Below are 26,360 nucleotides of genomic sequence, written 5' to 3' on the forward strand. Positions count from 1 at the left end.
CATCTCCTTTATATTCTTGAGCTCTTTCAACCCCTCTGAAACACAGTAAGTGGTGTGGGGTTTACATTGCCTGCCTTGACCTTTGGGCATTGCAGGAAAACAGTTAAGTGTAAGACAGTAAAATTCCTTATGTCCTGCCTTTGACAGGGGACACATTATGAAGGAGCTGGTTTCAGATTGGCTCTAGCACCTCCTTGCTCCTCGCATTAGCCCTCAGAAGCCACTGCAGACATAGACCAGTTTGGGTTTGTGCTGTCATTAGATGCTCAGGTATATTCCCAGTATGACAGACAAAATTAAATCCCTTGAGTAAAGAAATAAGGATAATGTGCACGAGCAAAGGAAAGATGGTTTGGATTGTGCTAAACAGAAGGAACCTAAGAAAGAGATGAATAGGAAGAAAAAACTTGGCAGGGCTGCATCCATTGACTGAGAGTCTGTTACGATACGTGTGACACACATCTAGCATATATTAGATGTATTATATGCATTTACAGTGTTACTGCATTTTCCCTTGGAAATGTGACTAGCCAATTTTAAACCATGCTTAGATGAACTGATGAAATACAGTAAAAATGGTGCTGTTTTAAATGAATTCAATTCACATTTCCTTCCTAAAAAAAGACTGCCTGTTGCCATTCTCTGAAGGCGCTTGTAGTGGGATGAGCAATATGAATAATTAAGGAAAATGGGTATGTGTGCTCCAAGAGGAGACAATTTTGGTATTGAACATCCTTTATTCTTACATTTCTAAGATGAACTAAAAGGACTTTTCATTTCTCTAGATTCCTCCAGATTTCCCATCCTTAACATTGTACAGCATGCCTTTTCTCCTGTCTTAATGACATCCCAAACTTTTGTTGAAAATAATTGATTGAATTTAAATTTCCTTAAAAGTTTAAGAGGTAATGTTACAGTATAAATTTCCTACCAAACACTAAGTAGGGAAATATCCATTAGTGAAATTAACTACAGTTTCTAGGTAGCTAACAATGTGCAGTATACAGTAGGGCATGGCTAATGAACACTGCAGTGGGTGATATTTCATTATACAAATTAATGCTCACATTTTAATGGGAAAGTCACATAATGAATCTCAGCTTCAGTGACAGCAATTAGAGACACAGATTGTCCCCTTCTGGACAAGGCACTGTTTAGCAATAAGCAGCTGTGTAAAAAGTCTTCAGGTTTACAACGTATATATATGCTTTGGGGGAATTGTGTACAGTTTATATTAATGTACTGAATCTTCCCTGCAAAGTAACAGCCATATTTATCTCTCTGCATTTTAACTAAGTAAAGACATGTAAAAAGACTAAATAAATATTGCAGATGAGATATAAATAAAGGAAAATATTCAATTATAAAAGTTTATAAAAATTAAAATATTTTATAGTGATGGCGAGTGGACAAATGAAAAATATTTAATAAATTAGAAAACCCATCAAAATTCTGTCCTTTTACAGGTAGTTTCATATTATATAATAGAGAAAAATCACTAGTAAAGGAAAGTAGTAAAGAGAAGAAGTTAACTAGTATTTCTGACAAACAGATTAATTGTGTGGTGAAACATGTGCAGGATCCAAAAATAATCCTACAGAACCTTTGATATTCCATTTGGTTTAAAAAGTGTGAAGTGAATGATTAGAATGATAAAAGAAATTACTGTGTAAGAATAGGCATAATAATGAACTAATTAAACCATACAGCAATTCATTTCTAAAATATCTACTGCACAATGGATAAAATAGGTTATCAATAACTGTTTCAATGGTAAAATAAAAAATGCTGGAAAATGTTTTCAATATTTTCATTAAGCAGTATTCTCTGGAATTATAAGATGTTTGATTTCATTTGCTTTGCATGAAAGCCAACTGTAGCCTGTCAAGAAATGCGTGGGCTCGAACTGCAGCTCCCATTGTCCCCAAGTGACTGTCACAGCCCCACTGCAGCTGGGGCTCCAAGTGTTTGGGGTTCTTGCCTGGTGCAAAGCTGTCGCTGAACTGAGGAGCAGCACCACGAGGAGCAGAAGGGCACAATCCACCGACAAATCATAAAATCTTATTTAAAAGGGAGAGGGGAGCATTCAGTGGGGAAAGGCAGTGTGGGGTGCAGGGCAGATTGTTAAGAAGCTGTATGTTAAAGATGAAAAATGAATAAAGAAGCTCACAGCACTAAGCTTAAATAAATAGAAGTAAAGAAATTTGATAAGGGAAACTAAAAGCACTAGGAAAAAAAACATCTATGTGTCTATGGGGGTTATGGAAAATGGAGTAAAATTCTGTGGATCTGGCAGGCCAAACAATTGCTATCTTGGTAATACTGGACAAGAATGGATAAGAAATTTTTAACCATAGTATAGAAGACTAAATGCTCTTCTGCTCTGTTTTCAGAAAGAAGCATGATGGTTTTCATGAGCATTTTCCAATGATACAGTTATGCTCCCATTAAGTAATGAGGCTGTTATGCTGTATCCCACTGCATTTTAATATTTTTTAGAATGAATTAGACTGGATAACTTTAGATAAAATCTTTAAAACCCTGACTGAAGAGCTCCCCAAATCATTTAAGTTCATTGAAAAAATGCCCAAAAACTGCCTTGGAACACAGAGCAAGATCCATAGCCCTTGTTGTGGTAAAACAGCTTGGGCTATTCTTGTATTTCCCAAAAGAAAGAATATTAAGACCTTGAAATTAGGACCACCCTGACAAAAGTTTGGGGTAAAATTACAGAATGAACTGGTTAACTAATTGAAAATTGGTAGCCTATTTATTTCAATTTTATTTCATGAAAGAAAGTTTTATCAAGTCTCTTCTCATAAAAGTAGCCTGTTCTATGTGAAAATCTCCCGAGCAAAAAAAAACCAAACAAAAACAAACAACAAAACAACCACAAAAAAAAAATTCCCCCAAAATCGATATATAGAGATGAAATGGCACATAAACTCTCAGTTCCACAGCAGTGCTTTCAGCTCCATCTATTTGGTATTTTGTCATTATTTGGAAGACTATATAAAAATCACTGTTGATAAAATTTACCAATGGCACAAAAATGGTAAGATGCTAAAAATCATGGGGAGGCACTGATTAGTCACTTAGTCAAGTGGGCTCTTTTCAACAATATGAATTTTAAATCAGCAACATGTAAAGGAAAATATACCAGAGGCGGTGATGAACTGGGCCTGGGACTGTGGTAGAGAAGCATCAGAATATGAGCTGTTAGTTGATTGCTAAATCTATGGATGTAAACACAGTCTTGGACTGTATAAAATTGCTATCAAGTTGAAATTTCATCAAAGCTTTAGTGGGTACCCATAATTTAAAAGGACACTGAAAAATTGGGAAGGATGTTCCACTCAAGGATGAGAGAAGGTGAAGAAGTGATTGTTTTGCTGTCTGCAAATACCTTCCTCAGGAAATAGACTTTTTAATTTTAAAAAAATCTGTTCAATCTAACAGGGAAAAATGTAGCAATGTTCAGTAGCAGGAAGCAAATACTGGACAAATTCAAGCTAGAAATAAGGCACACATTTTGAGCAGTAAAAATACTTAATCAGTCAAACAGCTTACCTAGGGACATGTTGGAGTCTTATTCACTGCCATTGTTGAAACATAATTTGTTTAAACTAAAGCAAGTTAGTTTTGTTTCAAAATGTATTTACACTCTGATGCTGGAATTGTCGTGTGAGGATCTTTGGCTTGTGTTGTAGAACAGATAAGACTAGATGATCATAATTGTCCCTTCTGGCTTTAGAATCTGTAAATCTAGTTATAATCTGGCTGTGGTCTCCTTGCACAGCCCATGGCAGATGGTTCCCCTGACCAGTAGGGTCAGACTGTGCTCTGAGCAGGACTGGGGATCTCCTGCATGGGTCATACAGCTGGGTGGTTTATAAACCTGCTATACAAATAGACCTGTTCTACTGGGCAACATGTCTGTTTCTACTTATCTACCAAGATTTTGTGCAGATTTTACAAGCAGCATTGAATTTTTATTGTTTTACTTTATCCTGATGTAAAAGAGTTCCTCTGAGATATCTCGTGTCTTGTAAACCAGAACAGTAGGTAGATCAGAACTGTGATTATGCTGCCCAGATAAGGTACTCCCTATAAGTTTTTTTTGTTTTGTTTTGTTGGTTGGACATGCTGGAATATTCTCTCACCCTCCTCCATTGTAAAAAAGTTTGCAGACGTGCAAACAGGGCCAGAGAATTAGCAAATTCAGGGTGGCCATTGCCTTTTTGAACAATGAAAAACGATTCTTGGATATGAAATGCAGAAGATTATTTTGAAAAAGTCATGTTCCCTCGCTCCTACATGGCAACATTAATTTATGTGGACTGATATTAAGTGTTAAATAACTCATCCAGACACTGCTCTTGGCAATAATAGCAGGGTAGTCATTACACTAGGATGAATTCTCTGAAACCTTTCCTCAAAGTATGAGACACAAACAGGTTGTCTTCTAAAAAGAATCATAGCATACCTCCCTTGTCCCCTGCAGTGTTCTTTGGACATGTACTACTGCATTTGCTGATAGAATCCTGAAAATTAGTGGTCCTTTGGGTTTTCCATTGGAACTGGCTTGGTTTGAGGTTAGACTGGGATTTTTCCCACAGCAGCTTATAACTCTGTTTTGTCATTTGTACAGGGTCTTACACAGGGTGTAGCTGGTTATTAATTTGAATGGATGAAGTAGCATCTAAATAACTGCACAATTACTGAATTTAGGAAATACTGACAGACTAAATTAAAAAGATTCAAAGATGATTGACTCCATCCTACTCCCTTCTCCCAATGCCTGCCCTTGAAATAGCACCATTTAAGACTGCTTTGAAATAAACTAACCAGTGCCAGCGCTTGGATCTGGCAGAGAGCAGCGAGGCTTTGAATAGCTCCCTTTGAACAATGCTGTTTGGCCAGTCCTGTATTGCAAAGGTGGCACAGTGTGTTGCTACATGTTGAGTTCCATTTCAGACCTTCAGCTTTAGATCTCATTTCTAGCCATGTGAGGAGTGGGAGCACCACAGAGGCAGCACACCAAGGCTGGGAGAGATTTGAACTTTTTATCACACTGTCTCAGTCAGTGTCCTCTTTCAGTCCAATGCTCATGGCACTGTGTGCAGATCTCCTCTGCTGAAAGGAAGCTTGCTTGGTGGAGAGGCCTTAGAGCAGAAAATGGAATGACTTCAAGGCTTAGCAATCCAGAATAAGAGTATGCTGTGCCCAGGGCTTTAGACTGAAGGTACTTTTAGAAGTACAAAACAGAAGTAGCATTTTCTCCAGTTAACGTTTTTTAACTTGTACCCATTCTTACATATGCATACTGCTTTAAGCAGTTTCTGCATGTTTTTAGCAACATCACTACAGACAATATTACAAATTTCTCCTTCTCCCTGCAATAGTTCTCCAGCAGTTGATGTAGTGCCTGCAATGCTGGGACACACTTTCTGATGGTGCCACTTGATGTGCAATGCAAACACACTGAACTATCGTTAGAATAAAAGGAAGTGCTCAATATAATTGTGTTAAAGATTTCCGTGAAGGCATAGGGGATGCTGAGGAAGAGCTTTTCAATTAAGAGGAGTGAAAATTCGAAAGTGAGAACATTTAACCCTGTAGAGTCTGGCACTTGTTTTTCACCAGCCTCATTATGTCTTAGGCAACACGTGAAGTGCTTAAGTTGTGTCAGAAGTCACTAGTGCCTGCTGACAGAAACTGGTGGGGCAAACATCAGAATTGAAAGCAGCTCCAAAAATACTACAGTGATCCTGTAAACCCAGCATCACTGTCTGGCCCTGTTCTGACTGGCAGCACAGTCTCAAACTGCCCTGCAGAAATGCAAACATACAGACAGCCAGTGTCCTGGGTCTTCTTGTCCCTCTCTCAAAGGTCTGTGATGGGTGTGTGCCTGCTCAGGTGCCCACCTGGGACCAGGGAGGCCCAGATAGACTTGTTCTGTCTCAGGCTTGTGGCTCAGTAGGAGCTGTTTGTTTTTGCACTAAACTCCACTAAACACAGCCCCTGCTCCTTGTCAGTGAAGCACCAGAGCTTAATTAGGTGATTGGGAAAGACTCAGAAATTCCATTGAAATGTTTAAATCTGATTTCTTCTGTTAAGCTGTGTGGACTGAGGCCTAAAGCACAAACCATGCGAATTACTACCTCTCCCTCTGCTGAGCACCTCTTGTTTGAGGTTCTGTGCTTTTCTCCTCTAAAAAGGTTGATTGATGTGGTTTGATATCAGGCTCTCACGTCTCACCTTTTAGCTTCAGGATTACATGATGGATTTAGAATTTCCACTGCTGGTAAGGTGCTTCAGCCCTGATGGGCTGCAGCAGGGATCCAGCCCCTGTTCCTGTCAGTGAGCTCTCGTGCAGCCCTCCGTGGCCAGGGAGTGTTCTGGGCTCACCTCTCATCAGTAAATTCCTGCCATCACTGAGAGGAGCAGCTCCCCAAGTATTTACCAGCCCTTCAACTGAGCCTCTAGCTTAAATAACAGAAGTTTGAAAGCTTTTCAATTATGTTTTTAGCAGATTTTGAGGCTATTTGAAAGTGGATAACTTTCCAGCTGATTTGGTGAACTACATAATATTATACAGCATTTTTACTGTGGAGGAAGTTTTCAAAACAAATGTTTCCATTATACCTTTTGGAGAGGCTTGCCTTTGTCTTTTGTATCACTTAGGGAAAAAAAAAAAGCTACCTAGAAAAACAGTTTCTTCTTCTTGCAGAGCTCCCTCATAGAAACAATTGCCAGTATTGACAGCTTGCAGGTGTTTCAGGTTTCTGTCACTGTTAGAGAGGATTTCCATACTTTTTCTTTTAAAAGAATTCTGCATTGCTAACAATGCTCTGCAAAAAATTTAGAGATACCTTTTCTTAAATGTACATTTGTTTCAGATATGTCTATATGACCATATGTGAATATATTTTATATATATTTTATATATATTTTATATATGTGAATATATTTTATATGTGTAAAATCTTCTGCCTCTTTGAAAGTATAAGAAGAACAATAAAAGTTTAGTGTGGGCTTCAAATATTTACTTTATTCATGGAAATCATCTTAGATGTTTTAAAACTCTATTCAAGCCAAACCTAGAAAAGTGCTTATGGTAGGTAAATTATGCATTTTACTACTTGAGCCTTAGAAATGTCATTAGTACAAAATTAAAGGACTGCAAAAACCAGTAGATAATACTAATTTCAAATACAGAAACTAAATATACTTTGTACTTTTTATTACTCAATTTCTTTTTACAGACTACTTTTTATTTTAACTATATGTTCTTATATGCTGCAATCATTATGTAGTGTAATGATATTAATATTTTATAGAATCTGTATTTATAGTTCTTTATTTAGAAACAATGCAGTAGGTCTGCAGATCTTTGAATCCTTCTGGAATGGTGCCCTCCAAATAATGATAAATTACTTGTGCAGTATGCCATTTGCTAATTATATCCATGATTTACTGCAGAGCAAGACTTAAATCATTCATTTCAGTCTTGCGTAACAGTGCCATAAAATTTTTAGGTTTAAAAATGGTTTCCATGTGTATAATTTAAACAAATTTTAGAGCAATTGTATACACAAAATATTGCAACCATCCATTTGTTACATTCTTTGTCCCCCTTTTTTTTAAACTTGTACTTTTAATGATTACTGTGGTTGAAATTGTTATGCTTCATTTTCATAATCATAGCTTTTAATTCTACAACAGTTTTCTACATGTTAGATTAAGAAAAGGATGGCTAATTGTGTGTAGATACCATGTCATTCCTGAATAGCCCCACATTCTAGAAACCCATTTTAGAAATACTCAGTTTAAGAATTAGTCTTCGATTAAAGGTGTTTCCTTTTAAGAAATGAATTATTAGTACCAAGATCATCTTGTTTGTAAGCAGCTAATGCTGATTTTTTAATTTCTCCACTCGTCCATAGCCCAAAAGCACAGTTAACTCTCTTTATATTTTCCTCTTTGTCCACACCTATAGGTGAGAAGCCTTACAAGTGTCCACATTGTGACTATGCTGGTACTCAGTCTGCATCCCTCAAATACCACCTGGAGCGGCACCATCGGGAGCGGCAGAACGGAGCAGGGCCCCTCTCTGGGCAGAGTGCAAGTCAGGAGCACAAGGATGAGACACCCAGTAAAAGCTCTGTGTTTATCAGGCCAGACATCCTGAGAGGAGCCTTCAAGGGACTTCCTGGTATCGACTTCCGAAGTGGCATGGTCTCGCAGCAGTGGACGTCAGGAATGCTGTCTTCTGGAGATCAGCAAGGACAAGCAGTTGGCATGTCATCTGAAGGGTCTTCAGAAAATATGAAGGGTTCAGACATATCTTCCAAAGGAACACACTTCTCTGAACTTGGCCGTGCTTACCAGAACATGGTTGGGAATGGTGTGAACTTTCAAGGGTCTTTGCAAGCTTTCATGGACAGCTTTGTCCTAAGTTCTTTGAAGAAAGAAAAAGAAATGAAGGATAAAGCTCTCTCAGATCCACTTTCAGCAAAAGCTCTGGGCTCAGACGGTGGTGGTGAGGAGAAGATAAATAGCAAGTCCTCACAGCGGAAAACAGAAAAGTCGCAGTACGAACCTCTGGACTTGTCGGTAAGGCCCGATGCAGCCTCCCTGCCAGGCTCCTCTGTCACTGTGCAGGACAACATTGCCTGGCATGGCTGCTTATTTTGTTCCTTTACAACTTCATCCATGGAGCTGATGGCTCTGCACCTCCAAGCCAATCACTTGGGCAAGGCCAAACGTAAAGACAACATCATAGGCAACAGCAAAGAGCAGTCTAGAGAGGTTTCAGCCTCGGTGAACAAAGTGAGCCTGCTCCCCTCCTCTGTGCAGTCCGGCAAGGAGGCAGGAGTTTCAAACATGCTGAGCCAGCTGGACACAGCTTCTGAGAAAATGACCCAAGGACAAAATAAAGAGACCCTGGGAGAGCAAAAGAGTGCTGCCTGGCCCAGCCACATGGAATCCACTTTTTGTAATTTTACAACAGACTTCTATAAGCAGTTCGGCGTTTATCCTGGTGTTATTGGCACGGGAACACAAAATTCTTGCACCAGTAATGAATCCGAAATAAAAACACAATCTGAAGATGACCCAAATATTCTGCTCTCTGACTCTGTAAATAAAAGTGCTATTGATGACCTTTCTGACATAGCTTCATCTGAGGATATGGAATCTTCCAAGGAAGAAAACATTGAAGATGAGGACATTGACACAGAACCAGATATTATGAATAAGCAGCTGTCTGCCCTAAATAAAGAAAGCAGTGAAGGAGGCGACAATATACAAAATGCAGTCACCTCACAACCCACACAAGGGCTCGTATCACCACTGCCACAAGCTTCAGAAAAGCAGTGGCACAGTCAGAATCTTCTCTCCTCACACGAAACTGCACAAGAAGTGATGAAACCCGAACAAGTTCAGGGTCCACAGGTCCTGGAGAAGCAGATGAACATGTTGTCAGTCCTAAGAGCTTACAGCTCTGATGGCTTAGCAGCCTTTAATGGACTTGCAAGTAGCACAGCAACTAGTGGATGTATCAAGAGACCTGACTTGTGTGGTAAGTTTTAGACCTTCTTTTAGACCATTTCAGAAAACACTTGTGCAGAATCATGAAGCTGCTCTTTAAATATACTTAGTCATGTTTGTTAGTAATACATTTTTTTTTAAATGTTAAACCCTGTGGGCCAAATTCTTGTCCTATATGTGGTCTACTCCATTGAAATCAGCAGTGCTGCATGCATACTTAAACAGGATTTTAGAAAGAACCTGCTTTTTAAACTAGAGTAGCAGCAATATAGACTATCTGTGCTAGTGGCATCGGAAGGGGATACTTACTGCTTTAGCATTCTCAAAGGAGGAAAAAGTTTTAAAAAATATACATGGTAACTTGCAAACTTTTCAGTATTTTGATATACAGACCCATGAAAAACACTGGATGCTTTGCCAAGCAAAACTTACTTTCTCTGGTTTTTTTTTCCCCCCCTTTCTTTCTTTGGATTGGGGTGTGTTCAGTTACCACAACATTAATGAAATCAAAGGCCAAGTGCATGGAATGCGTCTACCTGTGTTGAATAGATTTTAATTTTTCTTTATTTTCTTTCCCTCCCTCTTTTTTTTTTTAATTATAATTTTCTGGTTTGGTTCAATGGCATACATGCAGTACTTGCCCTTGACCATTTTCACTATTCTAACTAGCAGTTGTGTAAATTGTGATTTGCCTGATTAAGAGTATGCCTCCAGGTAATTATAATAACAACACTCCAAACAAATAAAACCACCTTTTACCCTTTCTAGTCTCTGATTTACAAAACTGCAGTTTTACTTCCTCATATCACACACTTCATATTTACAAGAATTAAATTTATTTGGAACAAATGAGATTGAGGATTTTGGTTTTATTATTTAGCTCCAATTTTATCAGCATAGTGTTTGTTTGAAAGAGATTTTAGAGTGTAAATCCTTTGAAAACAGTATCACTTTAAAAAGCAGAGTCAGCAAAGGACACAAAAACTTCAGTAATGTTCATTTCACTTGACCTTCAAATTAATCAGAAAACTCATTGTCAGAGCTGAACATACATAATAAAATGTATTCAAGTTAAAAAAAAAAAAAAGAAAAGAAAATGTTATCAACAGTTTTAAAGCCTGACAATTTAAAATGAAACAATCTGCAAGCACTTAAGAGTGGCTCCCCTGGTTAACCTAAGGTTAGGGGGAGCTTTGTCTGATTTTACTGGCAGTGTAGATGCTCAAAGCCCTCTCCAGGCCCCTCCCTGCTTTTCCATCTGTATTAGTTGATCTGATAAAAAAAGTCTGATACCTACACACAAATTTTATCTCACTTGTATCCTTAGAGCATTATGACTTCACAATATTGTCATTATTTGCCCATATCTGTCATTTAACCAATATCTGCCCAAGTATCCATGTGGCCTTACTTGTAAACTTCTGTGTCTCAGTGCACTAAGAAGCAATTTAGGTAGCTGGAAATATTTCCAGATTCTTCAAAATCAGCATTTACATTACTTGAAAAGAGTTGATAGTTGATTTAATTTACAGCAGGTAAAATCCTGCTTGGATTTTTTTCCATTTGTGGAGTAAAATCAATTTAAAAAAAAGAAAAAAATACAGCAGAGAAATTACTGTCTAAACAAAGAAGTTGAAAAAAATAGAAAACTAAGATTAGCTGCTTTGTGCAAAATATCTTTATACTTTTTCACAGGCATAAGATTTTTAAAACAACAACAGAAAAAAATCCCTCTAATATTATTATTGAAATGAGGTCATGTTACTTCCATTAGTTTTTTGTTTCATCTTCCAATCAATTCAACAGACATTTTATGATAGCTTGAGTTTATATGATTTTAAAGACCATATCCCTTTCACAAGCTCTGCCCGGTGATAATGGATTTGACTTGAAGTATGAAGGAAAAAAAGAAACAACAGAAGCTTCTCTGTTCTACTTTTTAAGCCCTTTTAAAATCAAAAATGCAGTAGGAGTCCTTCTGTCTCCCCCCTCCAAAAGTACCTTTTTAAAATTCTTTTCTGTCGTTCTATTGGTGTTTGCAGAACATAAGTATAAAGGTTGATGTATTTAAATACATTATTTCATTTTTCTCAATAACTCACAGAAAACTGGATGAGTATGAACAAGCTCTTTTTTTTTTGTTTGATTGGCTTGGACACCACCCACTTGAAAGGAGTGGTTTTGGGGGAATTTTCATTTTCTCAGTGACATTTTATACTGTGAAATCATGCTCCATCTGTGCATGTTAGTGTGGGGAATCCCACCTGATATTTCTGCACTTGCAGACTAGCAATCAGGAGCACCCTGTTCATTTATTAGCCTTCCTTCCTTTCCTCCTGCACGAAGCCCATGACCAAAGTTGTGGTTCTCTTTGTCTCTCCCACTGCCTGGGAGATCAGAAAACTTGAGACACAGCTCCAGCATCTGATTTCAGGGCATAATTCTCATGTTCCTTTTGTGTTTGGGGAGACTCCATGCATTTGTGTTTCTTTTTACAGCCAGTGATGTGTGTGTTGTTGACATCTCAAGAGAAAACATTGATGCATTTGATAACAGTCCTTGCACACTCAGAGAGCAAGGCATAGTGCTCTTTCCATGGTCAGAATACAGAGGAAACAAAATTGAAATAAAATATTTCAGCTTCAGTAGGCTGAGATTGCTTCTTTGGCTGGCCACGCTAATTGAGTTGAATTTCTGGCTGCCTAAAAACAAGTTGGGGTATTCAGCAATCCATGTGGATCACTTTTAGATGGCAGATTTTACCCTAAGATAGTAGGTCAGTTTTTAAGCAAAAATCTTGGAACAAAAATAGTTTTGTTTCTAGAGAAGAATGCCACCAACTCACATTGTTGTTTCAGAAAGTCACTGCACATGTGGAAGCAGCCCTCAGTTTCCCTGTCATGGAGAATGAGAGAGACTGATGATGTACACATAATTCATTTATGCTCCTATCATGCTTCAGGCTGCAGGGATGAAAGACACAATTAGGAAAGAACCATAATTACTGCATAATAAAGAAATTTTCATGTCAAAATGCTACTGAGAAAAAATCACGAATTTTTGTAATATTTCTCCTTATACAGAAGAATGAATAGAAAGAAAAAAAGAGCATTGATAATTTTAGAGTTACTCCTGAACCGTACTTGGTTTTGGAGTCTCAGGTGATTCTCGCTAGGAGTGGATCTTGTTAATGTTGCTGGCACTCAGTTCCTAAGAAGAGGACAGTTCTTTCCTTGCTGACTAGCAGCAAGTAGCCCACGGGGAGGGGAGACCCAAGGTCCATGGCTTGGTAGCTGTCTTGAGCATCTATGTACTCTGCTTTCACAGCCCTTGCTGATTTGACAAGTTAAGCTTGGAGGTTCTAGATCTATTTTGTATTTAAGTTTTGAAAGATCTGTTTTCCTTTCCATTTATGCTCTTCTCTTTTTCTGCTTGTCTTCCCACACACATGTAGTTGCATCACAATAATGTTTTACCTTCTAATACCTTAATTTACTTACGATTTGTGCACAAGGCCCTTTATGACAAGACCCTATCCCTTCCCTCTCTCCTCCCCTTTAAATTTCTCTGCTTTGTGACCAAGATGGTAAAATTTCCCTTCTTGCATTTGCTACTTGGGAAGTACTGAGGCTTTCAAAGGAGAGCTGACGGGCTACAGAGCTACTGGCCAGATATAGTCCTGGGCGTTAGCTGGCTGCTTAATGGGTTAGTGCTATTGAATCCACACTTAATGATGTCCAAAAGTATTAGTTCCATGTTGTCTCTAAATCTAATTTGCTTCCATTCATGCTTGCTTTCCTCTGCAATTAGTGCTGTTTTCTCCTGCACAGGCTCCACCCCATTATCACTTCTTTCACTGTATGAAAACAGGGCAGGGCCCCTCTGATTCATGGGAGCAGCTTTGGAGTTCTGGTCCTGCAAAGGGCTGAGCACTTTCAGTTTCCTTTGCAGCAGAAAGCTTTCAGCATTGCACAGAATTATTAAAATGTTCAGCATTGTAACTTTCTGAAATACCTTCCAAATGTGGAACTGCAGCACAGACAAGAGGGCTGGGCAAGGGGAAGATCAATTGTGGCAGATTATTACAGCTTTATTGTCACATAATTATAGTTCTCTACCCCAATGTTTAACTAGTGAATTTAGTTATTGTAAATTGCTTATTGCCACAGGTGTCAAAACCAAAAAGATCATAATGCTAACCCCGTCAGAACTACCACCAACACATGAAACACGGAAAAAGATTTTTAATTATTTGTGATGGCTTCACCTGAATCCTTATTGCAGAACTTTTAAATTACAAAATCCGTATTAAGAAGCAAAAGGCCTGATATATCCAAGCTCTAGGACAGCTCTGAGGCAATGGAAGGTCATCCTACTGCAGCAAATTGTAGCACTGCCCATTTACAATATCATGCAACGCACTTAAGGAACGCTTTGTCCTGATCTGTAGTTGGAGGAGTAACCAGAATATTCTTTTCCTTCAAGGCAGAATGAAATGATATGGAAGTTTTACAGCAGGCTTTTCTTTACCCCATTATCGTGCTTTTGAAGAGGTTTCTTAGTTTCAGTTAGAAGGTCCAAGGGCAGCTTTTAGAGTACAAACTGTTCCTCTGAACAGGAGATCAGCACCTCGGCCCCCGCCTGGGTTTCAGACACACTTCTGGATGTCACAGTGCCATTTGCATGGCAATATCAAACCAAACTCATATGGCTTGCTTCCTTTTTTTAATTAACTGGGAATGCCAGTGATCCAGTGAAGTTTGTGTTGCTGGATAAAAGGGCTGGTCTGTGAATAGCATTGTATTTGCCAAATGGTTCGCTAGTCATTTCAGTACAAACAAATGGATGGTGTCTGTAAGTCTGCAAACACTGTTGACATTTAGCCTTGTTTATGTTACTTTCCTTTTGCTGCATATTTTTGGCTAGAAGAGATACTGTCTGAATCAACATTGACTTCCTAAGCAGAAGCTAAGGGCCCAGTCTTGCATCCCTCATTCCTGATGAGTAGCACTACTTACATGACTAAGGATTGCAGAATCAGGTCCTATGTTTATTTGACTTTAAATTTCATTGCTATTTTCATGTAATTTAATTTGATTGTATTTTGTTTTATCAGAAATTGGTCAGGTGACAAGTTCAGTATCACCATTTTGTTTACTGTTGGAAACTTTTAGTTCTTACCATTCTTCATACTGTGGTGTGACATTCCCATTCCATTTATGTTTCTGGAAATTAACCCCTAAAATATCTGATACAGCTAAGTGCTGAGTACCTCCTATTCCCAGAGAGACTGGAGGCATTCAGTCCCTCCTAGCACCACATCTGAAAGGGGGATTGTGTTTGCAAAAGGAGGCCTTGGTATGTGCCTTGATTTCAGACATCAGTGGCCAGCCGCACCAAGGCAAATCCCTAGCACAGAAAGGCTTTTCTTTTCTTTGCACAGACAAAATAATGATGTAAGCTTAGAGCTGTATGATTTTTGCTCTAAGTTTCATCTCCCAAACAATATATTCTTATTGTTTTTGTCATATCCAGGTCAAATTTAAATTATAATTTAGGATTAGGCAGAGGCATAGAGATGTTTCCAGGTCTTTCCAAAGTGAGACAATGCTCTGGTTTGTGTTTTGGTTGAGGAATATACATTCTTGTGTCTGAGGTATAGTATTTCCTATAACTACTCATAAACATGAGCAATTTAGACATTCTTGTAAGTCAAAACTAAGTGTACGATTAATACCTATTATGAGGCCAATTTTAAACAATTAATTTGACAGCAATTATAATTTTATGTTACAGGCTTTCAGGAATAAATAACCAAATTCATCTTTGTAATCTAAGGAACCTAGGATATCTTTATGCAGAGATGATCTTGTTATGCACAGTATTGCATATCTGGAATTTCTGAGTTTTGCTCCCACCTGTCTAGATGCCTGTAGTGCCAGGGATAAATAATTACCTGAGGCTTATTAATTGCAAAGAAAAAAAATATATACCTTAAGTGTAAGCATTAATATATGTATACACAATACATCCACAATATATAACAAACCATCATAATAGTACAAAAATAGAGGTCCTGAATATGTTCTGTTATTTATGTGTTTGGCAAGCTTAGGGAATGGACTTTAGTATGAGTGAAAATTCTCTTAACATTTTTAAGGTTATTTATTGTCATTTCTATTTGAGTTTTTAATGGTCCTGTATTTTGTAATGCTTTAGCAGGAAAAAATACTGTAGTTATCTTTTTTCATATTCTTTAAGCAATATTTCTAGCTTAATATATTGTGCCAGGTTTTCCAATATTAACCAAGAAAGACAGTAAAATTCAATGAACAGCACTCTGACATCCACAATTTAAAACCTGTGATTGAAGTGAAATGTGTAAACTTCTAGTGGGTTATCATGTGCTTTGGAATAGAGTATTGTTGGAAGTAATTAGAAAATATATTAAGGTTTCCTGGTAATGAAGGTATGTAAGTTTTAATAATTGTTGCTTTCTGAATAAGTGTCAAACTATATCTTTAAATGTATATGGAGTTACAAGTTAGGTCACTTCTGAATGGAATGTAAAACAATACTAAAATGCTTCAATAACTTATCTCAGTGTTGCTAATAAAAAAAAAGCTGTTAACCATTAGTGCAGTTTTGAGTCATTTTGTTGATTAATTCAAGAAAACTCTCTGAGAAACTGTTGTACCTTTTGGTAGACCAAAGACCACTCGTGAAATCCACAGTTATTTGATGCTTTGAGAGGAAAACTCTACAAAGCTGCTTGTTGGCCTTGTAAATGATATTTATTAAAAATCCCGTCTTTTAAGGCATTAGAATGGTGCCATGTATGGTTAGGCAGGTATATAAGGGGGGGCAGTAAACTTGTTTCCTCTGTCACAGAAAATACCTTGGGAATGTGGGGGCTGTTTCTCCTCTGTCACTATGAAAATCCAGTAGAAATTTTTGTGGATGGCACTGGGTTGAAAACGAGCAGTGTGGGTGGATTAAGTGTGTAAATATCAGTGCTGGGGTGCTCGGCCGGGGTGAGCCAAATACGGGGTTCTAGTGCTGCAGCTGGAAATGCAGACTTAGTGAGTGATGGGTGTGCAAGGCCTGTCCCAGTGGACAAATACAAGGAGCACAGAGAAAGAGTGATCTTTCTTGGGTAATCCTGCCCAGCCTTACTGAAGTCACAGCTCCAATCCGCAAATAACCCTGAACACTCATTTGGTTTCCCGTGGGAAGAATGTGCAGTGAGCATCCCGAGAATAGCCTCCCTTCCCAGGCCCACGTAGGATTCTCCTGAGGTAAAGCGAGCTTAGGAGAAGCAGCAGCCAGCCTTGCCAGTGCCAGTAGCACCACCCAGGTCCATGGTAAGTGTTTCCAGGATGGGGTCCCTGACAGGTGGCCCACTGTCCGGAGCACCGCTGAGCGTGCAGTGGGAGCTAAAGGAAAACATGGCTGGGGCTCCTGGTGTCACATCTTCATTAATGCTCCCCCTTCTGAATAGCATATTGGTGCTTTTTATTTATTCCACCAAAACACCATGAGTCAGGACCTGACATTTTAGTGTTCTGTGTCATACTGAGAAAAATCTGTGGTTCAGCAGTAGGACAATTATATTATTTTGGAAGGGCTAGAAATAATACAGCATTTGTGAGACAACTGTAACATTTATCCAGACTCAGTGTGACATTGTTCTTCCTTTTATTTGGAGAGCACTTCCAAAAAAGTATCAACTAGGAGCACAGAAAAAAAAATACAAGAAAAAGTGGCAATTATGAATCCATTTAACCCCCATTGGGTATAATCTTGTTTTGTGTAGTACCGTTGGCTGTTCCATGCCTAAACTTCTATGCAGTGAGCTGTGAATATAGTCCTTATTGTCCTGTGGGCAATATGACTAAGGAAAAAATATCTCTGTATTACAATGGAGCACTTGTCTGAATGGCATAACCTAAGGTCCATAACATCAAATCTAAAGTTGTAATTATACAGCTGCAGTCACACCACTCAAGTGAAGGCTGTGTCAGCACTTGTATTATATAAGGAATCCTGTTTTCAAGGGTTGATGAGTCATATGCAAAAAACATTTATCACTAAACAATTGTTCTGATTGTTCTGAAACAACATCTAGGTACGGGCCTTTCCCCAGTAGGACATGGTCATATCTTCTGCAGTATGCCATGGTGTACTTTGTTAATGAGTGTATATTTTTTGAGCTTGAAAATTGCCTAGAAAGTTTGTGGGTTTATGCAGTCTGATTATTGTAAAAACATAAAGTGAGAAAAAACCCAGGGTGGCCAATCTACTAACAAGGATTGTAACAGGTGAAATTTGTCTTTCTTAGAAATTATAAAATTTCAGGGAATTTTTTCCCAGTTTGTCATCCCTGATTTTGCCTGAAGTTCTTGGATCTGAACACTTCCTTAGAAGACCTGGTCACAACTTTGGTTTTTGAACTGTCTTGAAATCGAGCCTCTCAAGCTCACAATAATTGTTATTGCCATTTGAAGCAGCCGCTCATTTGCTGGAGAGGAGCAGACAGGAAAGAGATTTATTTACAGCAGCACCACAGAGGTGAACCAGGAGCACTCTGCACTCCTCCCACGTGAATGTCAAAGGATTGCACTCAGGATTGAGACCAAATACTGGGATTGAGACCAAATACTGGAAACCACAGCAATTTTCCTGCTACATGAAATTTCTAGATAGGTATAGCGGGTGTGAGTGATTTCAGCTAAGAGAGGCTCCTGCCCAGAGCAGTGCCATTTACAAACAGGTGTCCCTGAAGCCACCCCCACGTCAGGCATTGCACCCGGGCTGCCTTGCCCGCCCCATTGTCCGCGGGGCGAGACGAAGGCCAGCCAGCTCCTTTAAGCCGATCTCCTCTGATCCGGGGCGTCTGTAGCGCCCTTCCCTGCATAGAACAGCCATTGTTCAGCTGCAGAGCACCAGTGGGGAAGAAAATAGCATGCCATGCTGGGGATCAGAGAGGGAATTGTTCCTTAATTATCTCTTACTGAAGGAAAAACCCAAGGCATATCCCGATATGTGGCATGACTCTGTCAGAACACAAGTCTTTTAAAAACGATTTGGGGAGGGGGGGATCCAATTCAGAAGCTGGCAATCCTCACTTCTCCTGCAGGTCTACCTGTGATTTGCTCACTGACCATGGAAAGAAATAAGTTTTCTGCTTTGGATTCTACATTACGAAATGGAAAATAATAGTACTTATCTCCCTGGTAGGAGTGCTGTGAGGATAAATGAATTAATTAATGTTTGTAAAGCACTTTGAAGATGAAGAACATTATATAAGTCCTCAGTGTACAAAAGCTTCCTTCTCTGACATAACTACAGTAAGCTATAAAAATTTCCTGCTGAAAATAAACACATGTTGCAAACAGAGGTTGGGTGTGTACATGGCTGTGGTGCCCCAGCAGTGTGGCTGATCCTGATTTCCTGAGCAGCCGAGAACCCATCACCAAAATCTCTCTTACCCCTGCCCGTGCCCAGCAATGGTGCTCAAGGCTCTGCAGCAGCTGTGGCCTGCTTTAACCATAGTATCTTTTCACCAAATCCATGAATTTTTACCTCAGGCCTCTTTGGGATGAACTGGCAGGTTTTGTCCTCACCACATCACACCAGCCTCAGCCCCATGTGCCACCAGCCATGGCAGGCAATGGCTCAGCCATGGGTCTGCAGGGCTGCTCTCTCCCCACTGCTGCAGCTCTCCTGTGTGAGCAGCTCCCTGGCAGGACTGAGGTCCTGACACACTGTCTGCCACAGTTTGTCCCTCCTGTTCAGGGCAGTGTGACTGGTCCCCATGGTGCTCAGAAGATCCCAGTCTGGTGGCTGAATTGGCTCTTGTGTGGTTTTTTATTGAATGTCAGTGATTTCAGTTCACAACTTGGAAGTTAAAATTTTTCTTGCCTGTTATTCAATGTCCCCATGCTGTGTTAGTCCTTGCTCCTTTATTTTTTAATTTTTTTTTTATTCAAGCCAGAAACTGTGTTTGACCCCAAAATTCTCACATGAATAACAAGGCAAATTAAGAGGATGCAGGGAAGAAAAACCAACACTTCAGCCATATAGAAACGGGACATTTATCAAGAGAGACATATAAGAAAAGGTTTGTGCATTGAGATGAATAGGTTAAAGATGAAATTCAGGATTTATTTGGGGCTCTCCTCAATTCACAGCTGCCACATAGATCAATTTGAGAACCTTAGAAAAAGGCCACCTTAGCCCTGATTGTGTCTCATTTCAATTTTCCCTTTGCACACCTAACCGTGTTCCAGTCTGTGTGCTTGGTTCTCCTTTACATCCTTTCAGATTATGCTTGTTAACCTGTTGCTGGCTCAGCCTGCCAGCTGGGGTGCAGAGCAGAGCAGTGTGCTGCTCCTGGGGGCTGGAGAGCCCGCCCCACTCCCCACTGCTGCAGCTGAGGCCTCTGCTGTCCCTGCTGTGAGTTTGAAGAGGGTGACAGCTTTTACCCAGCAAAGTTTGCTGCCATGCCATGTTCATCCAGATGCCAAACACACCGAGACACATCACCCACACAACCAGACGTCCCCAAACCCTGGCCAGCGCCAAGGAGCACCCAGCAGTGCCACTGAGTTTTCCATCCCCTGACAGCAGAACTGTTCAATAACGGGAGGGCTTGTGGGTGTACTCACTAATCATTATATAACTGTACATTGGGGTGAAAAAGAAGAAAACAAACCAGAAAAGCTTTCCCAAAGGATAGAGGTGGGAATCCCATTAACATGACAGCTCCCTCTTTAGTTGCCAAAATGATTGACAGCAGGATAAGGTCAGAAGATGAAAACCAAGCCATGGGGGACAGAACAGGGAGGGGAAGGGGCCAATCAGTTGAATAAAAAACTGAGTGTCAGTGCTGGGGAAGGAGAAAACCGACACTCCCACTAGAAAAATCCTCACCCTCTGCTCCCCTACTGTTTGTTTGGGGAAAATGCTGCAGCTTAATCAGAATTATTTACAAGATAATGGTCCATTGTTTGTAGTAAGACAGATGCTGTCTGTGGGAATTTGGTGGTTTATGCTCTATGCATTACAGTGCCATTGCTGTGTGCAGATGGGATCACAGTGGTATTGTTGTTATCCACTTTTTGGAAATTTGGAGGATCCTTACTGTGAAAGGAGGATCCTTAAAGAGAAAAAAGAAAGAGTTTTCTCAGGCCCAGAGCTGGGATTTCTCTTAAGGTAGAACTGTGTATGGGAGACGAAGATGAAGCAGAAGCACTTTGCTTGAGACTTGCAGCATGAGGGGTCCCTGGGCTGACTGTACTTGGTGGTGGCAGACATCAATTCAGCAGCTGGATGGAGGGAGGGATGGATCATGTGTGTGTTTCCATAGGTGAGGAAATACATCCTGGTGGGACATGTGCCTGCTCCCTCCTTTGCTGGGGGCTGGCAGAATCACTTGCTTAGAAAGTGGTGTGAGAGGTACCCATAGCCGACTGTGTGGAAGTCAGGCTGTGAGGTACACAAACCTGACCATGTGGAAGTCAGGCTGGCCTGGTCAGTGATCATCCTCTGGCGGAGCGACTGCAACCATGGTGTCCCCTGCCATCCTCCCAATGCCGCAAGCTAAACACTGAGCACCTCTGTTCACCAGAAAACTTCACCCTGATGATCTACGGGTGAGGCTGTGCGAAAGGAAAGCTAAATTTCTGCTGGATTCACGTTGGAAAAAAAAGCCCCAGACTCCTAAAGAGAGAAGCCTATATTTATTTAGGTGATCAAATGCAAGATTTTATTTTTCTTTTACATTTTCCAGCAGAAAATCTATTTCTATAAGCATCCCCTTCTGGCCCGAGTAGAAAGCTCAGTGAGGAGGCCTAGAGGCCTGGTTCAGTGTCGAGGCCCCTGGCCACGGCGGCAGGCCTGCGATGTGCAGGTGGATGACCCTCTGCCATCAGCGGCTGCGCACAGGAGGAACAGGGAGCTCAGGTGAGCTCCATGGAGGTGGCTGCTCGGTCAGCATTTCCATGTCCCCAGCTCCCTGGGTCTGTCCCAGCATGGTGGGGGGGACAGCAACACCCATAGCCCTTCCCCATGACCCTGGGAGAGGGACAAGGCCCATGCCCTGCAGAGCTCTGCCCTCAGCAGCAAGCCCTGCCATGCCCTTGCTGCCTGGCCCACAAAGCCTGGGGGATGAGAAGATCCTTCTCAGGTCCCTGCATGGTGCAGGATGAGGGGGTGGAGGGTGCCTGGGCAGGGGTGTGTGTGTGTGTGTGTGCGGCGCCTGAGCTTCCTCTCTCAAAAATCTGCTTTTAGTGTGCAATAGCTCACATATTACCTCGGCAGAGATCCGTGTGCACCAAAGGCAACCAAGAGACGACAAATCACCAGAAGGGCTCCAGAGGGGATTTTCAGCATCCACGTCTGGTATCCCAAGATCCATTAGCTTGCAGGTAAAATGGAAAACTATGACCATCTCTTTTGTATGCAAAATAATTAAGCTTGTCTTTCCATCACTGCAAAATACCTGAGTTTCCCTGGAGAAAGCAGAGGGCCTGAGAATGGGGAATGAGACAGGGAAGGGCATAGAGTGGCTGATTCACAGTTTTTGGGGTCTGTGCAGCTGGAAATTGGTTTCCAACATTAGCATGTTCCCCTTTGGATGGGCTTTTCCTGAAATGGGTGGTGGGAGACGGCAGGTCCTGAGTCCTCCCTTCCCCCTGGGCTCGGTGGGCAGCCAGGGATGGAGCTGATAGCATCAGACCATGAGTGGAAACCACTTTGCCCAAGAAAAGGGTTCTTCTCTGACTTTTGTGAAACTGAGTTTTCCAAGAATACCCTTGAAGGGTTAGATTGGCATGGGAGATTGCAATTCCTGAGTGATTGCATTTTTTCCTAAGTATCGCAGTGAGATCTGTACTGGAAGCTCTAAGTTTTTTTTTTCTCCAAGTTAGCATTTATTTGCAGAATCCTAATTTTGTATTTCCTGACATTTAAACTTTTCAGCCTAATGTTCTAATAAGGATTCTGTCTGTCCATCTAAATAAAGCTTCGTTCTAATGAGGACACCATCCATCTCCTGAGATGGAGCCATAACGACTTCCAGCCTCAGTGTAATTTTAGCTAGGCTTCCTTCCCCACCCTCTTCTCCCCACAGACCTTTGTTTGGGGTGAAAATTATCTGTTTTGGGATGAAGTTGTGGAGAATTTCATTTTGGGTCAAGTGACTCTGCTATTGTGTGAGCCTCTGCTTTCTCTCTGAAAAGGGGGATTTTGCTCACTCCCTGTTGTATGTTCAGTGCCTGCTTATTTGCAATTTCTGTTCATAAGACTGTGGGTTTTCATGCCAACGATTTTCTGTTTGAGTTGTTGGAGTAGGGAGGTTGTGGGAGCATGCCAGTGTCAAAGGTTGTCACTTGAATGATAATTAATAACATTATCAGACTGATTATGTGTTTAGATGTCCAGAATCAGGAGTGAATTGAACTTGTTAAATTTAATTCCTACCTCCGAATGACTGGGATATTGGCACGCTCACCAGTCTTGCGTTTGCATAAAGGACAAAACTGGGAATTTGAAAGGGCAATGACTCATGAGAATTGCTGAAATTCTGGGCTTTTGGAGCTCACAGGGCTTCTCCCACAGCACCACGGCTGTGAGAGTGTTTGCTAGGCAGGAGCAGGCACAGAGTGGGTACAGGGTGGTGTTCAGAGACCCTGGTTTCACTCTGCCAGTTGTTGACTGAAACATCAAGTCATTTGAGATTGGAGATTATATCTTTTAAGGTCCAGAAAAGCCATTTCACGTGCAACTGATTACCTCTGTCAGAGGCAGTAGAGCCAGGTCCCACCTCGGTGGGTGGGATCTGAACTCATGCTTTCAGAGGTCAATAACAGGGTTTTTAGACCTTTGTGCTTCTCAGTCCCTTATAGCCAGACCTTTTCTGTTAAAACTGTTTAAATTGCAAACCACTAATAAAAGGATCATATGTGTTTCCCACTGAACAGGTTCTTTAAGGCTATTATGATAATTAAAAACATATGGTGCCTATGCAAGTCAGAGGGAAACCACAGATGTACAAATTAGGTATTATATAAGGTTTTGTCTTTCTTGCCCTTTCAAAAACGACAAGTCAAAGAAGCATAAGGAGATAAAGATGATATTTTTCTGGAGATGGTAGGTAGGCATTTTGGATTTTTAATCATGAAATATGTAAACCACCTTTCTTATACATAATCAGAGCAAACTCTTTCTAATAAGAAGGAAGAACAAAACACAGTAGCATATGACTGCAGTATTTATGGAAGGAATAAGGAAACACTTTGTTTCATACAAGTTATTGGAGACCAAGAAACCTTTTGCATTTTTTATGATGTTTCCCTGCACAGACATGGAGGATTATATTTATTAAATATTGAATTATATTGAAATTGGATTGATGCAGCCAAAGAAGGACATTTCTTTGTATTCCATTTTTTCTCCTTTTAAAAAAGGGAAATGTACTCATATTGATTGCAGTACAAGTAGTCATTTGTTTTAATTTAAAAATATAGGATTGATTTTGAGAAGGTGATAAATACTGCTAATAAAAAAATTCAAAATGGGGATTTATAATGATTCTCTGTTAAGTCAATGGTTTAGAGGGGCTAACTCATAATAAAAGTAGAGACGTGCTGAAATATCCATAGCTAATGGATTATTTGCCATTTGCTAGTGCTGCAAACTTTCCTTGGTTTGCTGGGTCCTGCTACAAAAAGTAAAATTTATATCATCTAATGCTCCTTGCTCCTTGCTTTGTCTTTCTCATGCTAAAAATGGGCAGATGAGAATCTAGCAAGCATAGGGCCTGCTCCCTATGCAGATGGGCACAGGTATTGCAGAGAGGGGCCAGAGCCCCCCAGGTGTGGCTGTAGCCATGGGGCTCAGGTATTGCAGAGAGGGGCCAGAGCCAGATGTGGCTGTAGCCATGGGGCTCAGGTATTCCAGGTGTGGCTGTAGCCATGGGGCTCAGGTATTGCAGACAGGGGCCAGAGCCAGGTGTGGCTGTAGCCATGGGGCTCAGGTATTCCAGAGAGGGGCTCAGGTATTCCAGGTGTGGCTGTAGCCATGGGGCTCAGGTATTCTAGAGAGGGGCCAGAGCCAGGTGTGGCTGCAGCCATGGGGCTCAGATATTGCAGACAGGGGCCAGAGCCAGGTGTGGCTGTAGCCATGGGACTCGTGTGTCCCAGAGAGTGGCCAGAGTCAGGTGTGGCTGTAGCCATGGGGCTCAGGTATTGCAGACAGGGGCCAGAGCCAGGTGTGGCTGTAGCCATGGGGCTCAGGTATTGCAGAGAGGGGCTCAGGTATTCCAGGTGTGGCTGTAGCCATGGGGCTCAGGTATTCCAGAGAGGGGCTCAGGTATTCCAGGTGTGGCTGTAGCCATGGGGCTCAGGTATTCTAGAGAGGGGCCAGAGCCAGGTGTGGCTGCAGCCATGGGGCTCAGATATTGCAGAGAGGGGCCAGAGCCAGGTGTGGCTGTAGCCATGGGGCTCGGCTTTGCCCTGCCCTTTCCCCTGGGCCCCGCAGAGCTCCCGCCTTGCGGCACCGGGACGGGCACCGGGACGGGCGCCGGAGCCCCGTGCTCTCCGTGCCCGCAGCACCAGCACCTGCCTGGCACCTCGCCGTGCCTCCGGCCACAGAGACCCTGCTCTTACCCCTTGGGGCTTGTCGCCTCCCGTGTCCCTGCGAGGATCGGGGCCGCAGCCAGCCCGCTGCTGTCGCGGAGCGCAGAGAGCATCCCACCGGCACAGAGCACAGCCGGGCCGGGGATGCAGGACACCCCTTCTTGCGGCTCCCAGGCATGGCACAGAGAGCACCCTGCCCATGGTTGCGCTTGTCTCTGTCCCGGCAGGGGATTGCTCTCGCCCGGCAGCCCCGAGAGCCAGCCCGGGTGTGCCGGCTGCTGCTGCTGCACTGTGCCCGGGGCACGCTGTGTCCCCCAGCACGGACACCCGGGGCAGGCTGCCTGCATCTACAGCCGGCATCTCACCCCCACCTGCAGCTGAACCTTTGCAGACCCCTTGCTCTGTTCACTGATGCTTTGTTCTGTCGCTTAGCAAAAAGTAAGCTTTTTTTTCCATTCTTTGTTTCCTCCCAAATAAACTTTTAGAAGAGCAAAACCGCAAATCTGGGGAAATAAGAGCAGGAGAAGCCTGATGCTAACACTTCAGGTTTGCAGGAGTGGTGGCTGAGCAGGCATTTCTGAACAGTCTTTTCTTTTCTTGAGTGAGTGATAGCAAACTCAGTGTTATTTCGCATGTAGGTATTACCATTTTAACTTTTACTGAGGTAAAATAACACCTTGTCACTCAGTGCAAATACCAATCACAAAATGAATTAATTGTAATAACTGTTGTCAACAGAACAAAAGACTTGTTGCTTTCCTAAGCAGATTTCAGTGCCACTGATAACTATATACAGAGGTTCCCTTTGGGCTTATTCAGTGCATGTAGTCAGAACATAATTTAATCTGTCTTTCTCTGTACTTTGTTGTAAAAGTCTCAGAAACTGAGTTAAAAACCTGTATTTTTTTTACATATCGCTAAGCATACATTTTTCTATCCTTATGATTTTTTTTCTCACAGAATCCCTAAACATTTTTACTAGTTAATTAACACTTCTTTTGTGGCTAATTTATTAAAGAATTAACATGTTTATAACAGTCTGCAGAATCTGTTGGTTCACCTTATGGTGTGATGGACAGTTACACTGAGAGAAAATATGGGCAGCTGTTTTGCTACACAAAATAAATTTTTGCTAATGTTACTTCTTCAGCCAGTCATCTTTAT

At 41.3% G+C, this 26,360-nt stretch overlaps 1 protein-coding gene across 9 annotated transcripts in view; it reads left to right on the forward strand.

Moving 5' to 3' along the window:
• ZNF536 (zinc finger protein 536) overlaps positions 1-26,360 on the forward strand; it is a 344,004-nt gene that overhangs the window by 217,210 nt on the left and 100,434 nt on the right. For all 9 annotated transcript variants that reach the window (XM_030955954.1, XM_030955961.1, XM_030955955.1 and 6 more), the window contains one exon: positions 8,003-9,586. In XM_030955954.1, the coding sequence (XP_030811814.1) occupies positions 8,003-9,586 (1,584 nt within the window). The remainder of the gene's footprint in view (positions 1-8,002; positions 9,587-26,360) is intronic.

This window comes from Camarhynchus parvulus, chromosome 11, assembly GCF_901933205.1.
Source record: "Camarhynchus parvulus chromosome 11, STF_HiC, whole genome shotgun sequence".
NCBI classification, from domain to species: domain Eukaryota; kingdom Metazoa; phylum Chordata; class Aves; order Passeriformes; family Thraupidae; genus Camarhynchus; species Camarhynchus parvulus.